Source organism: Drosophila kikkawai, chromosome 2L (genome assembly GCF_030179895.1).
Source record: "Drosophila kikkawai strain 14028-0561.14 chromosome 2L, DkikHiC1v2, whole genome shotgun sequence".
In the NCBI taxonomy this organism is placed as follows: domain Eukaryota; kingdom Metazoa; phylum Arthropoda; class Insecta; order Diptera; family Drosophilidae; genus Drosophila; species Drosophila kikkawai.
The window spans coordinates 31,775,920-31,788,074 of record NC_091728.1 but is presented as its reverse complement, the minus strand read 5'-3'; the positions used below and the strand labels follow the sequence as shown (position 1 = coordinate 31,788,074).

The 12,155-nt window shown below is 41.2% G+C and overlaps 1 protein-coding gene across 1 annotated transcript; it reads right to left on the bottom strand.

Moving 5' to 3' along the window:
* Positions 1 to 8,528: 8,528 nt before the first annotated feature.
* LOC121503233 (uncharacterized) lies at positions 8,529 to 9,669 on the bottom strand. Its single transcript, XM_041777463.1, has 2 exons — positions 9,531 to 9,669; positions 8,529 to 9,412 (listed from the first exon to the last, which is right to left on the bottom strand). The coding sequence occupies exons 1-2, from the start codon at positions 9,667 to 9,669 to the stop codon at positions 8,529 to 8,531; spliced, it is 1,023 nt and encodes a 340-aa protein (XP_041633397.1).
* Positions 9,670 to 12,155: the final 2,486 nt, after the last annotated feature.

Sequence of the window (12,155 nt, the reverse complement as noted above, 5' to 3'; positions counted from 1 at the left end):
ATGAGTAAGCTTTGAAATTTGATTACCCCCTTTTTAATCTCCCTTGAGTACTCTCTCTCAATTAAAAAACATCCAAACTTGTCGAGTGTCATTATTATTATAAATATAAAAGCTGAAGGAATGGTATATTTAACTTTCAACAAAATCAGTTTTCGGATCTCTTTCACGGTGTGCGAATGGGCTTTTTTTAAGCAAAGTTCCTTCTATTTCCACCTGTTGCGTACGAAGATTTGGTGGTGGTGGGTTTTTCGAGTTTATAAAACTATTAATATTTTCAATTTGATTAATTATGTTGTTCATCAAGATATCTATATGTTCTAATTGTGTAATCATTTTTATTGCTTTACTCTCCAACTCTGATACTCTTTTATTTCGATTCTCAAATGATTTGTCAATCGATTCCATTTGTAGCAATTTATCATCGTCAATTTTCTTGTCTACATATAGTTTAATGACCAAGTCATTACCATTTATTGGTTGTGAAGAGTTTTTTATTCTTTTTCTCTGTACATTTATATGGCCATCAGTATCAAGATAAACACCCGTGAGACTTTCAAGCTCTCTTATGAAAAGTGAGGAAAATTCTCTATCATTCGAAAAATGACCAAACTTGTCAATTGACATTTTAATATTAATTAAAAATTATAAAGTGTCTTCTATTTTATTAATTTATTATTTTTGCTTCTCGCAGTTCTTCTATTATCGATAAAATCTCATTAGAATGTCCATTATGTCCAGCAGCTTTTGAACTCATTAAAAGCTGTAGCCTCTCTACAAGCTCGTTTACATTATCCCAATAAATATAGTTAGGTTTCACTCGTTGAAGCTTCATATATGCTGACCCAGTATATTTTCGAGTGGGTGAGACAGCTGATGTCATAAGAGGTCTAATAATTGATGAATATTTCTTCGAGCGATTTCCTTTTAATTGTCCGTCGGGTTAATAGTTTCTTTTGTGAGCACTTGTCTCAATTAAAATTTGTTTATATATTTTTAAATCATCTTTAGTATAGTCACGAGGTGCGTTATGAAAAATTAATGAGTATAGACCTTGTGTTAAGGTTAAGGTTTGTGTTTTGAAGAAATTTTATTTTTATTATTGCAAATATATAGCTTAAAAGTATTAAAAATGTATAAATTTTCATGATTTCACAACTTTATTTAATTCCAAGTACAAATTATTATCATCCTTTTTTAAAATATAAAAACGGTTATCCTTTATAATGTTGATTGTTGCATCATCTAAGGTTGAGTAGCGCTCCGGTAAGTATAAACTATACTCCTCAAGTTCAAGAGCAAGGGAAGTTCCATAGCTAGTTTTTTTACGTTGAGCATTCCTAATCGGGTAAAAGCAATTTGTTTTCATCTTGTTTTTGGTGAGTAGAGGTTTGGCCATCTTTCCATTGAAGTCCTTAATAACTTTCATTACCATTTCCGGGTTGGTCATATTGCAGATGATTCTTGTTTTTTTTTTTCTAATTGATGGAAAATAAATGGAAACAGATTGTTGTTGTTATTATCTAGTTTAATAGTTGTTTAATTGTTGTTAATATGCAGTTAATAGCTGTTCTTACCTGTTTTTTAGTGAATATTTCTTCGAGCGATTTCCTTTTAATTGTCCGTCGGGTTCATAGTTTCTTTTGTGAGCACTTGTCTCAATTAAAATTTGTTTATATATTTTTAAATCATCTTTAGTATAGTCACGAGGTGCGTTATGAAAAATTAATGAGTATAGACCTTGTGTTAAGGTCCATGAGTTTCCACTCTCCAATTCCATTTTATTTTTTTTAATTTTAAGTGCACTATTACCTAACATCAATATATTATTTTCTTTTCGAGGTCCATAACTATTGTCTAGATGCTTTTCTTTCTTTAAATGACTAATGTTGAGATCGTATTCCACCCCTTTTTCTTTATTTACATTTTCTTGATCTTCTTCTTCTTTTTCTTCATCTTCTTCTTCTTCTTCATTTGAATCAGAATCAGAATATCTTTCAGAATCTTGTGAAAAAAATTCATCTTCGCTTTCTTTTTCGCTCACATACTGTTTTCTCGCGACATGATGCTCCTCCTTCTTTACCAATGATTTTTTCTCAGGTACATTACCATCATTGGAATTTTTAAATTTCTTATTATCAGCAAGAATTGCATGTAAAGGTGCTGTAATTGGCTTAAAAGTTTCTTCTAAATTTGAAGCATTCTCATTTTTCATTTGTTTTAATTCATTGAACTTTCTTTTTAAAATATTTCTACTCTCTGTCAACTGTTTTAAGACTTGACGTTTCATTGCTCTAGTTTTCTCAGACACTCACTTGATACTGTGAGAAATGTAAATGTAATTAAATATTTATAACAAATTTATTTGTGTTTTGAAGAAATTTTATTTTTATTATTGCAAATATATAGCTTAAAAGTATTAAAAATGTATAAATTTTCATGATTTCACAACTTTATTTAATTCCAAGTACAAATTATTATCATCCTTTTTTAAAATATAAAAACGGTTATCCTTTATAATGTTGATTGTTGCATCATCTAAGGTTGAGTAGCGCTCCGGTAAGTATAAACTATACTCCTCAAGTTCAAGAGCAAGGGAAGTTCCATAGCTAGTTTTTTTACGTTGAGCATTCATAATCGGGTAAAAGCAATTTGTTTTCATCTTGTTCTTGGTGAGTAGAGGTTTGGCCATCTTTCCATTGAAGTCCTTAATAACTTTCATTACCATTTCCGGGTTGGTCATATTGCAGATGATTCTTGTTTTTTTCTAATTGATGGAAAATAAATGGAAACAGATTGTTGTTGTTATTATCTAGTTTAATAGTTGTTTAATTGTTATTAATATGCAGTTAATAGCTGTTCTTACCTGTTTTTTAGCAGTTAATTGTTGTTAATATGCAGTTAATAGCTGTTCTTACCTGTTTTTTTTAGCAGTTAATCAACTGTTTTTCCAGGCTGTTTATAGATGTTGTTGTTTGTTGTTTGTTGTCTGATTTTTAACTTTGACTGTGTGTTAAAATAATTTTCACACCGATTTTATAGTCGAGAGTAGAACAACCCTCTCAATTTTTGAAGACATTCTTTCATTTTAAATTCGGGAGCAGACCAATCAGAGAAGAGCATAGTTGAGACATAGGGTGGGTTTGAAACGATCTCAGAGAAAGTATTTTAAGATCTCACCCAACCATGAAGCAAATAGCAAAAAATAGGGTGGGTTTGAAACGATCTCAGAGAAAGTATTCTAAGATCTCACCCAACCATGAAGCAACTAGTTAAAAATAGGGTGGGTTTGAAACGATCTCAGAGAAATGATTCTAAGATCTCACCCTACCATGAAGCAACTAGTTAAAAATAGGGTGGGTTTGAAACGATCTCAGAGAAAACTAGAGAAGAGTGTAGACCAATCATGATGTGATAGAGAGTAAAAATTGTAGAGACAGGTGTCCACAATTGTTTGTGTTAAAGGCTTGCTTTCTATCATAGTTATAGCTAATATTATTCCCCAAGTATTTCACAACTTCTTTTGGTGGTTGTAAATTTCCAAAACTATCAAAGTAGTGTATATTTTTTTATTTTTATTATAAGCTACCCAATGTGTACCATTTGATGAGGCATCGCCTAGGTTTATAATTCCTGATTCATGAATCCAAGGAGATTTCGGTAGTGAGTCTCTCATAAATACACCTCGAAAATGAGGAATATATTTTTGAGCAAAATCTAAAATTTCAAAATTTGAAAGTGCCTTCTTGGGTAGCTTACTGATTAGTTTTTTTGATTTCCTCTAAATGGGTTAAGATATAATCCATACAAAAAACCACCAACTTTGGGTACATTAATTATGCGAAGAATTTTTATATTTTTCTTATTGCGACCAATTGATTTACTCACTGCTTTGCGTGCAACCTTAATAGCACTCATGAGATCTAATGGTTTCTGTTTTTTCAATGCTCGCATTCCTGTTTGAATAACATTTGAAAAGGTCTTACCCTTTCCTCCCCTTTTCCTACACTTCCTCTTCACTCCCTTCTTCTTCTTTTTCATACCCATTCCGAATTTCTTTTTCGATTTCATGATATTTGTGACTAAGTATGCAGCAGTTTTTTCACCCAAACTACTATCCCTTGAAGTAACACGATCCCACGCTTTATTTATTAAAACTGCATCCGCCTTGTGACGGTCACTTAACTCCTTGTGTTGTGAATATGCAATATCATGAGTTCTACATGCCTCATCTAATTGATTTATTCCACGATCTCCGCGCTCCAATCTCTGTTTTAACTTTGTACCAGGTCCACAAAAATTATAACCAGGAATATGTGCTTCAAATGGAAGCGTGTTAATTATTTTGTTAATAATGCCACTACCTCGCTTCAAGTTTGAATTCTGACTGCGATAATTATAAAAACTTTTACCCATTTTATATAATGTTTAATCAATGAGCATTTCTCGTTGAATGAACTACATTATACATGTGAATATGCGTTTAATACGTCAAAAACAACAGATTTGTATTAGAGACATAGAGGGTGGTGATGACTCATTTAAAAATTCATCACCACGACATAGTTTACTATTACCCGATACAATCAGAGCTCTGATTGTTGGATCATCGAGCTGTGGGAAAACCAATATGCTAATTAATCTTTTGGAAAGTCCGAATGGTCTAAAATTTGAGAGTATATATATTTTCGCAAAAAAGGGTATGGGGTACTACACATTCTCACAAAATGATGAAGTTTTACCACCTGAAAAGGCAAAAGAAAACTCCATCATGATCTTTGATGATGTCGCATGTGAGAAACAGACTAACATCCGTTCATATTTCTGTATGGGACGCCATAAAAAAATTGACTCATTTTATTTATCTCAAGGTAGGTAGGTATAAGTGGTAAGGCAGCCCTGGCCGCCTCCAATTAGAGCTGAGCTCCGTTTTGATCCACATCCTCGATTTGCTGTTGTCTGCGCCCTACTTAGTTCCAGCCCGTGTCATTCAGGTAAGCTAGGATGGCCGCTACTGGCTGCCTTCCAACTTCCCCTAGTGACTCGAGTTGGTGTGCTCCGAAGTGTCGGGCTCTTTGTTTGTTGAGTGCCGGGCAGTGGCACAGCAGATGCTCTGGTGTCTCCTGCTCGCGTGATTCCTTGCAGCTTCTGCATTGTGGGTTGTAGGGTAGACCCATCTTACAGGCTTGCGTGCCTATTGGCCAGTGGCCGGTGATGGTTGCCGCTATCCTCCTGATGTCCTTTTTGCTTTTGGAGATCAGTTCTGCGGTTCTCTTCCTATTGAATTCTGGCCAGCATAGTTTCGATCTTCTGTGCTCTGCCTTCGTTGACCATTCCTTGCTGGCTAGTTGTTTGAAATGGTCATGAATTTCCGTCTGGACTGAGTTCAGGGAGATCCGTATGTCTGTTGTTGCTGAGTGTTCTTCTGACCCTTTTCTGGCCAGCTCGTCTGCTTTCTCGTTTCCGTCTATGTCATTGTGTCCGGGTACCCAGGCTATTTGTACCCTGTTGTCTTCTGCTAGTCTGTTTAGTGCCCCGTTACATTTGGCCACTAGTTTTGAAGTCGTCCGTGCTTGTGCGAGGGATTTGATCGCCGCCTGGCTGTCTGAGTATATCCTCACCTTGGTATTCCGGAGGCCTCGGTCTAGCGAAAGTTCGGCAGCTTTCAGTATCGCGAGAACCTCCGCCTGGAAAACCGTCGCTGACTCTGGGAGGTGGAAGTATTCCTCCACCTTCCAGCTCTCGGCGTAGATTCCGGCCGTCGGTGTAGAGTGATACTTCGTCCGGTTCGGTTACTCTCCCTCTCTTCCAGTCTTCCCTTGTAGGGTATATAGTGGTGTATGTGTTACCGAATCGCAGTTCGGTTGTCATGTAGTCTGTGTCTACTGTCGTCCGATAGTTTATCTCGTTCAGAATCCTGCAGTGCCCGGTGTGGTAGTCTTTCCAGCTTTGACTAGCCTTGAGTCGTACCGCACCTTGTGCTGCAGTGTTCCTGATGAAATGCTCTATCGGTATTATGTTCAGGATGGCGTTCAGCGCCGCCGCGGGGCATGATCTCAGTGCTCCTGTGGCTCCTGCGCATGCCGATCTCTGTATCCTCGTTAGTTTCTGTACGTTGTATGCCCTAGTTAATGCTGGCCACCATACTAGTGCTCCGTATGTGAGTATGGGTCTTACCACCGCTGTGTAAAGCCATATTATTATCCTGGGGTGGATGCCCCAGTTCTTTCCGAACATCTTCCTGCAGGAATAGAATGCTATGCTTGCTTTCTTGACTCGCTCGTTGATGTTTTGTTTCCATGACAGTTTAGCATCCAGTATCACTCCCAGATACTTTGCCTGCTGCGATATCTCTAGTTCTGTGCCATCTATCTTTGGCTTTGTGAAGCTTGGGACCTTAGTTCTCCTAGTGAAGAGCATTAGTTTTGTTTTACTTGGATTTATGCCCAATCCGCAGGCTTTTGCCCATGCATTGAGTTTAGTGAGTGCCCTTGTCATTAGTTCGCTGATGACGTCGGGGAATGGTCCTGAAGTGAGTAGGACTACGTCGTCTACGTATGCTACCACTTTTACTCCTTCGCTATTTAGTGCTCTTAGTATGTCGTCCATATTTATCAGCCAGAGCAGTGGGGACAGGACTCCCCCCTGAGGTGTGCCTCTCTTCACAAATCTCGTGTGATGAGTGCCACTCAGTTCGGCTGTTATCCTCCTGCTCGTCAGCATTGCGCCAATCCATGCCCTGATGCCTCCCTCTACTCCAATACCGTTGAGGGAACTCAGGATGGAATCCGCATTGACGTTATTAAAGGCTCCTTCTATGTCCAGGAAGGTGGCCATGGCGTAGTTTTTGAAAAGTAGAGCCTTTTCTATGTATCGCACTACCTCGTGTAGTGCTGTTTCCGTGGATCGGCCTTTCCTGTACGCGTGTTGCGCATTGGAAAGGTTTTTCTCCGTTCTTTCTCTGATGTGGATATCAATGATCCGTTCCAGTGTTTTCATTAGGAAGGAGGTAAGGCTTATCGGCCTATAATCCTTGGCTTGGATGTGTCCCCTTCTTCCTGGTTTTGGTATGAAGACTACCCTCGCTTCCTTCCATGGAAGTGGTATGTGTGCTGTTTTAATGCATGCCTGGTAGATTGCTTGCAGCCATTTTCCCGTGCTTGCTTTTGTTGTTTGTAGCATTGCCGGTATTACTCCGTCTGGACCCGGGCTTTTGTATTTGTCGAAGGAATCTATCGCCCAGTGGATTCTTTCAATGGTGATGATCTCTTCTACTTGTAGCTGTTGGTCTGCCCCCTGGCTTTCCATTATTCTAGGTTCTTCTTTTTGGTTTCCTGGGAAATGCGTATTCAGCAGAATTTCCAGTGACTCTTCAGCCGACGTACTTCCTGTCCCATCGGGTTTGTTTATGAGCGTGGGGCTTGTGTGTCCTCTCGATAGGATTTTACTTAGCCTCGCCGTGTCTTTGACTCCTTCGAGCGATTCACAGTAGCTGCTCCAAGATTCCTTCTTGGCTACATAGATTGCCTTTTTGTATTCTTTGTGTATTGCTTTGTACGGCTGCCAGTCTTTGGTTCCGTAACTTGTGTTGAACGCTTTTCGAACTCTCTTTCTGAGCTCGCATAGCTCTTTGTTCCACCATGGTGGGTATGTCTTTTTAGAGTATGTTAGTCTGCATGACTCTTTGTAGGTTTTGGTCAGAATATTTGTGAAGTCCTCGACTTCCTTATCTATTCTCTCCGGGGTGGATCGGGTCTTGATCCTTCTGTCTTTGACCTTTGACTGTACAATCTTTCCGTATTTGTCCCAGTCAGTGTTTCGAGGGTTTCGCTTCGGCGCCATTTCACATACCGGCATCACGATTTCGAAGAATATGTACCTGTGGTCTGAAAACGAGTCTTGTGTAGAGACTCTCCAATTTCTTACCTTGTAATCACTATGCTCCATTTGGAGGGTTATGTCTAGGACTTCCTCCCAGCCTTGAAATCCTTCCGTGCTTGGAAAGATGAAGGTGGGCGTGGTTCCCTTGTTACAAATATTGACGTCACGACATATAATACTATCGAAGAGAGACTCACCCCTTTCGTTTGTCTCCTTACTTCCCCACAGTGTGTGCCTTGCGTTGGCATCGCACCCGAGGATGAGCGTCGTCTTAGTCTCCTCGGCCCACTGCATCACCCTATTAACCGCTTCAGGTGGTGCAGGTTCGTCGTGGGCCATGTAACTGGAGGCTATTAGTATGGCTGTCCCATCCGCCGCCTTGAATCTTGCCACTGCTAGATCTAAGTTGCTGAGATTGGGGTAGAGAAGAGCATTAAGGTTGCTTTTAATGATTATACCCGCCCTCGGCCTACCTGTCGAGTTTGTGTACAATGTTGTGTATCCCTTTATGGCCATGCCAGAGATTTGTCCGTCCCTTGTCCATGGCTCTTGTATAAGGCCGATGTCGATGTCCTTCTCCCGGAGAAGGACCCCCAGATTAGCTGAAGCGTGGGAGCTGCGCTTCAGGTTTATCTGTACGACTGTCGGCATTAGATCGGGGTGGTGTTGGGGGTGCTGTCGTCGATCGCCAAATCGTCCAGCAGCTTATTGGCGTCCTCGACTTCATCTTCCAGGATGTCGTCCGGTTCGTCCAGGAAGACCTTCACCTTGGCTTTCCTGATGCCGTACCGGACCTTGTTGTCTGCTGCCTTCAGCTGTTCTAGGCAGCGCTGGTTAATTAAGAACAGATATGGCTGGCTGTCCTTCATTTCTCGCTCAGCTCTGAGAATGGCCCAGTCCTCCATGTCGACTCCCTTATTCATTGCTCGCAGAGTCTTGAGCACCCTTTCATGGCTAGACAGCCCCTTGGGCAACCAGATGCGAGCTCTGGGTCTCCTTGGGATGTCCTTGGCGGGGACTAGCTTTATACTAATCCCCTTCCATGCCTTGCTTAGACTGGCAACGCAATCCGCCAGGAAGTCCCGCGAAAACTCGTCGTCGCACCTGATTACCCGGTGCCCCCTAACCATGTCTGAGGAGTCAAAGGAGGGTGACTGGCCCGTTGGCTCGGACAGTAATTTGTCGGTTACCATCTCCGCCAACTGGGTCTCGACCTCCTCCCATTTCTCCATCAGCAGGCGCCCATCGTCGTTGAGCTCGTCTATAAGTGCCATTGCGAGGCTGTCTCTGGCCACCTCGCTGAACTTTTTCGCCGGTTTGACGAACGTGGTCGGCCTCGGTGCTCCCTTAGCGTCCTTGGCTCTCTTTGGAGCGCTCTCGCTCACCTCTTGTGAGCGGTTGCGCTTTGCTTGAGGAGGCAAAGACGTCTCTGGGTGCTCCTTCTCGTAGCGCTCGTATTCCTCGATCACTGCTAGAAATCTGGCTTTGTCTGCAGCGTCGCGCGGGTCGGCTTTGCCCTCGTTTTCATTCCTCGCTATTTTGGCGAGGATGAAATGGGCCTTGCTTGCCTGCGCCTTTCGTTGTTTTGGCTTGGCTTGCCGCCGCTTTAGTGTGCTTTGGTTGTATCGTTTGAGGTGTGCTTGTCTTCACACCTCCCTCTGTATTGGACGGAGCTAGCGTCTCGTCGTCTGAGCGTAGTAGCTCCTCCTCGTCCAATTCGCTTTCCGTCGATTTGTGGTGGGGTTTTACCTCCCCCACGAGGTCCGAAGCGGATTTATTAGTTGTACTCATATTCATAAACGCCCGCGTTGCTCGACAGGGCGAGCGCGGCGGGCCCGAGGGGTTCGGGGCATTGAAGGAAGGTCGACCGTGGCTTCGCCCCTAAGCCACGGCAAGGCTCGTTCCGACCCAGGGTTGCCCGGCCCTGGGAAGGCTCCGTTGGAACACAGCTGGTTCAACCCCTCAGCTGCGAACCTAATAGTTAGTGGGCACGGGTCGCTTTACACGCCTGACTTGAGGGGAGGTAGTTTTAAGACTTGCCCATGTCTCGGTAGGGATTGGGAGGCAAAGGATTATTAGGTGAGGGATTCACTGGAGGTGCCGCTCGCATTGGCCGTACCGCAGTACGTTTCCAGGAGGTACCACGCGGAGGACCTTCTCCCAGGAGAAGGTGGTGTCTATCAAACCGATATTCACCTACGAGTCGACTTGGTGTACCATTAGAGCCAAGGAATATTCATCAACAGTTGCCCTGTTGACTTTGCCTTGGATTGGTACACCCATACCACCCCTTTTATTTATCTCAAACATTTACACATATCCCAAAGCACCTTGTACGCGATAATGCTAACGTGATTATAGTGTTTAAACAAGATGATCTTAATTTACGAAACATATTTCGCGATCATATACATGGTGATATGACTTATGATTTATTCATGAAAGTTTGTCGAAAATGTTGGGAAGATAAATATGGTTTCTTAATGATAAGTAAAGATAATGATATGGATAATGGGCGATATAGAAAAGGTTTTAATGAATACATAATTATTTGAGAATATAAGTTTACATGTGTAAGCTCTATTTTCACAGTTTATTATCAGATTTCAAAATGAGTAGATCATTCACCCTTACCTTAAATGGTAATGAACCCATTACGAACATAACTTATTTCCCACCCATTGAATTAAATAATGGTGTTGAGATAGATAGAACAAGATTTGTTGGCGTTACTTCCACATTAAAAAACTTTGTCTCTTTAAGTCATCTTGAGAGCAAGAGACTTTACAATTCTGGATGGAGTGGAGGAGTCAACTTTAACATTTCCCACCACTTCAACTTTTCTGTGCCCCTTAAAAATCTAATGGGATTTTGTGAAGATTTCAAAAAAGTCATATTAAATTGTAAACATGAGCTGGTGCTATTAATAACTAAAAACATGAATGATGTATTTGAAGATAATGTATCAAATCAAAAGTTTCAAGTTGATATAACTAATATTATAAGGAAAATTCCTCATGTGACACCAAGTGATTCATCATAAATCAAAATGTATGATATTATAAAAAGTGGGGCAAATCTTCCAATTGCTTTCCGTAGTTGGGATACGTACATTAATCCGAAACTGAGTAATGGAACACATCATGTTTGGAATGTTAAACTGGCTGCTAACCGTGAACGTCCTCGATTTGCATTGATCGTATTTAAAGATAATCATCAATTTGTTACAAATAATTTGAGAAATTTAAAGATTTACCTAAACTCTGAAACATACCCGTACGACGATTTAAATATAGACTTTGAAAAGGATCGATTCGCTCACCTATATGAAATGTATTCCAAATTTCAATCTAGCTACTACAATTCAAATTCTTCCTTCAAAGTGAACGGACGTGTTTTTTTCTTGCGCTCCCGATTTGTGTAGAATTTGCCTAAAAACCTCCGGGGTTTACTAACATTTAATATTTGGTGTTTCAAATAATTCCAGTTCACTTCGCGTGTGCATGCTACTTGTTTATTTTGTGCTATTTAATTCAATTTAAATTGCATTTTAGTTTGGGCTGCTGCGGTTGCTTTGCATTTTGCTCTTTTTGCATTCCCTTTTGTGCCTTTAGCGTTTGTTGTTGTTTGCGTTGCCGCGACAACTATAAACGGTTCTACTCAGTGCTTATCTCTCGCTCTCCTGCTCTTTGCCCCCCCGCTCATCAAGTGCCGCTGCACTTAATCCCTTGCGCCCTCTCTTAAATAGTGGAAGTACAGTGGTAAGTCCTTATAATGTCCCATAATATGGTCTGCTTCGCAAAAAATTGTAAGAAAAATATTACTTACAGTGAACTCACCATCACCTGTTGGCTGTGTGACAACATAGTACATGCCAAGTGCATTGGCGTTGTTGCACGGACAGTAGATGACGTGGCCAAAAATATCGGCGTACATTACTGCTGCGAGGCCTGCCGCGAGGTGGAAAGGGAAATGATGTCTTTTATGCGGCAAACCAGGGGTGGTTTTAAAGAGCTATTATTGAGTTTTCGCAAAACTCAAGATATGCTCTTGGCGCTGGATACTCAATTTAATAGCCTCAAGCTGTTAAATGAGTCTCCTAGGCGCAAAAAAACCGCAACTGGTGGGCAGCATATTGGCGGATCCCAGTCACCAGTGATAGGCACTGCACAGCAGCCTCCCTCGACTCTGCCCCCGACCCCGGGACAAATTCCAAGAGATCGAGCGCTAAAAAAGATTCGGTACCCGAATGCGTCGCGGGTGCGACCGTGCCCCCG

Excerpts from the sequence above, each read along its gene's own strand:
- LOC121503233 (XM_041777463.1), bottom strand. The coding sequence starts at position 9,669 with ATGAGTACAACTAATAAATCCGCTTCGGACCTCGTGGGGGAGGTAAAA. Across the intron at positions 9,413-9,530 it reads TCCGTCCAATACAGAGGGAG|CGAGGAATGAAAACGAGGGC; the intron begins GTGTGAAGACAA and ends TCGCCAAAATAG.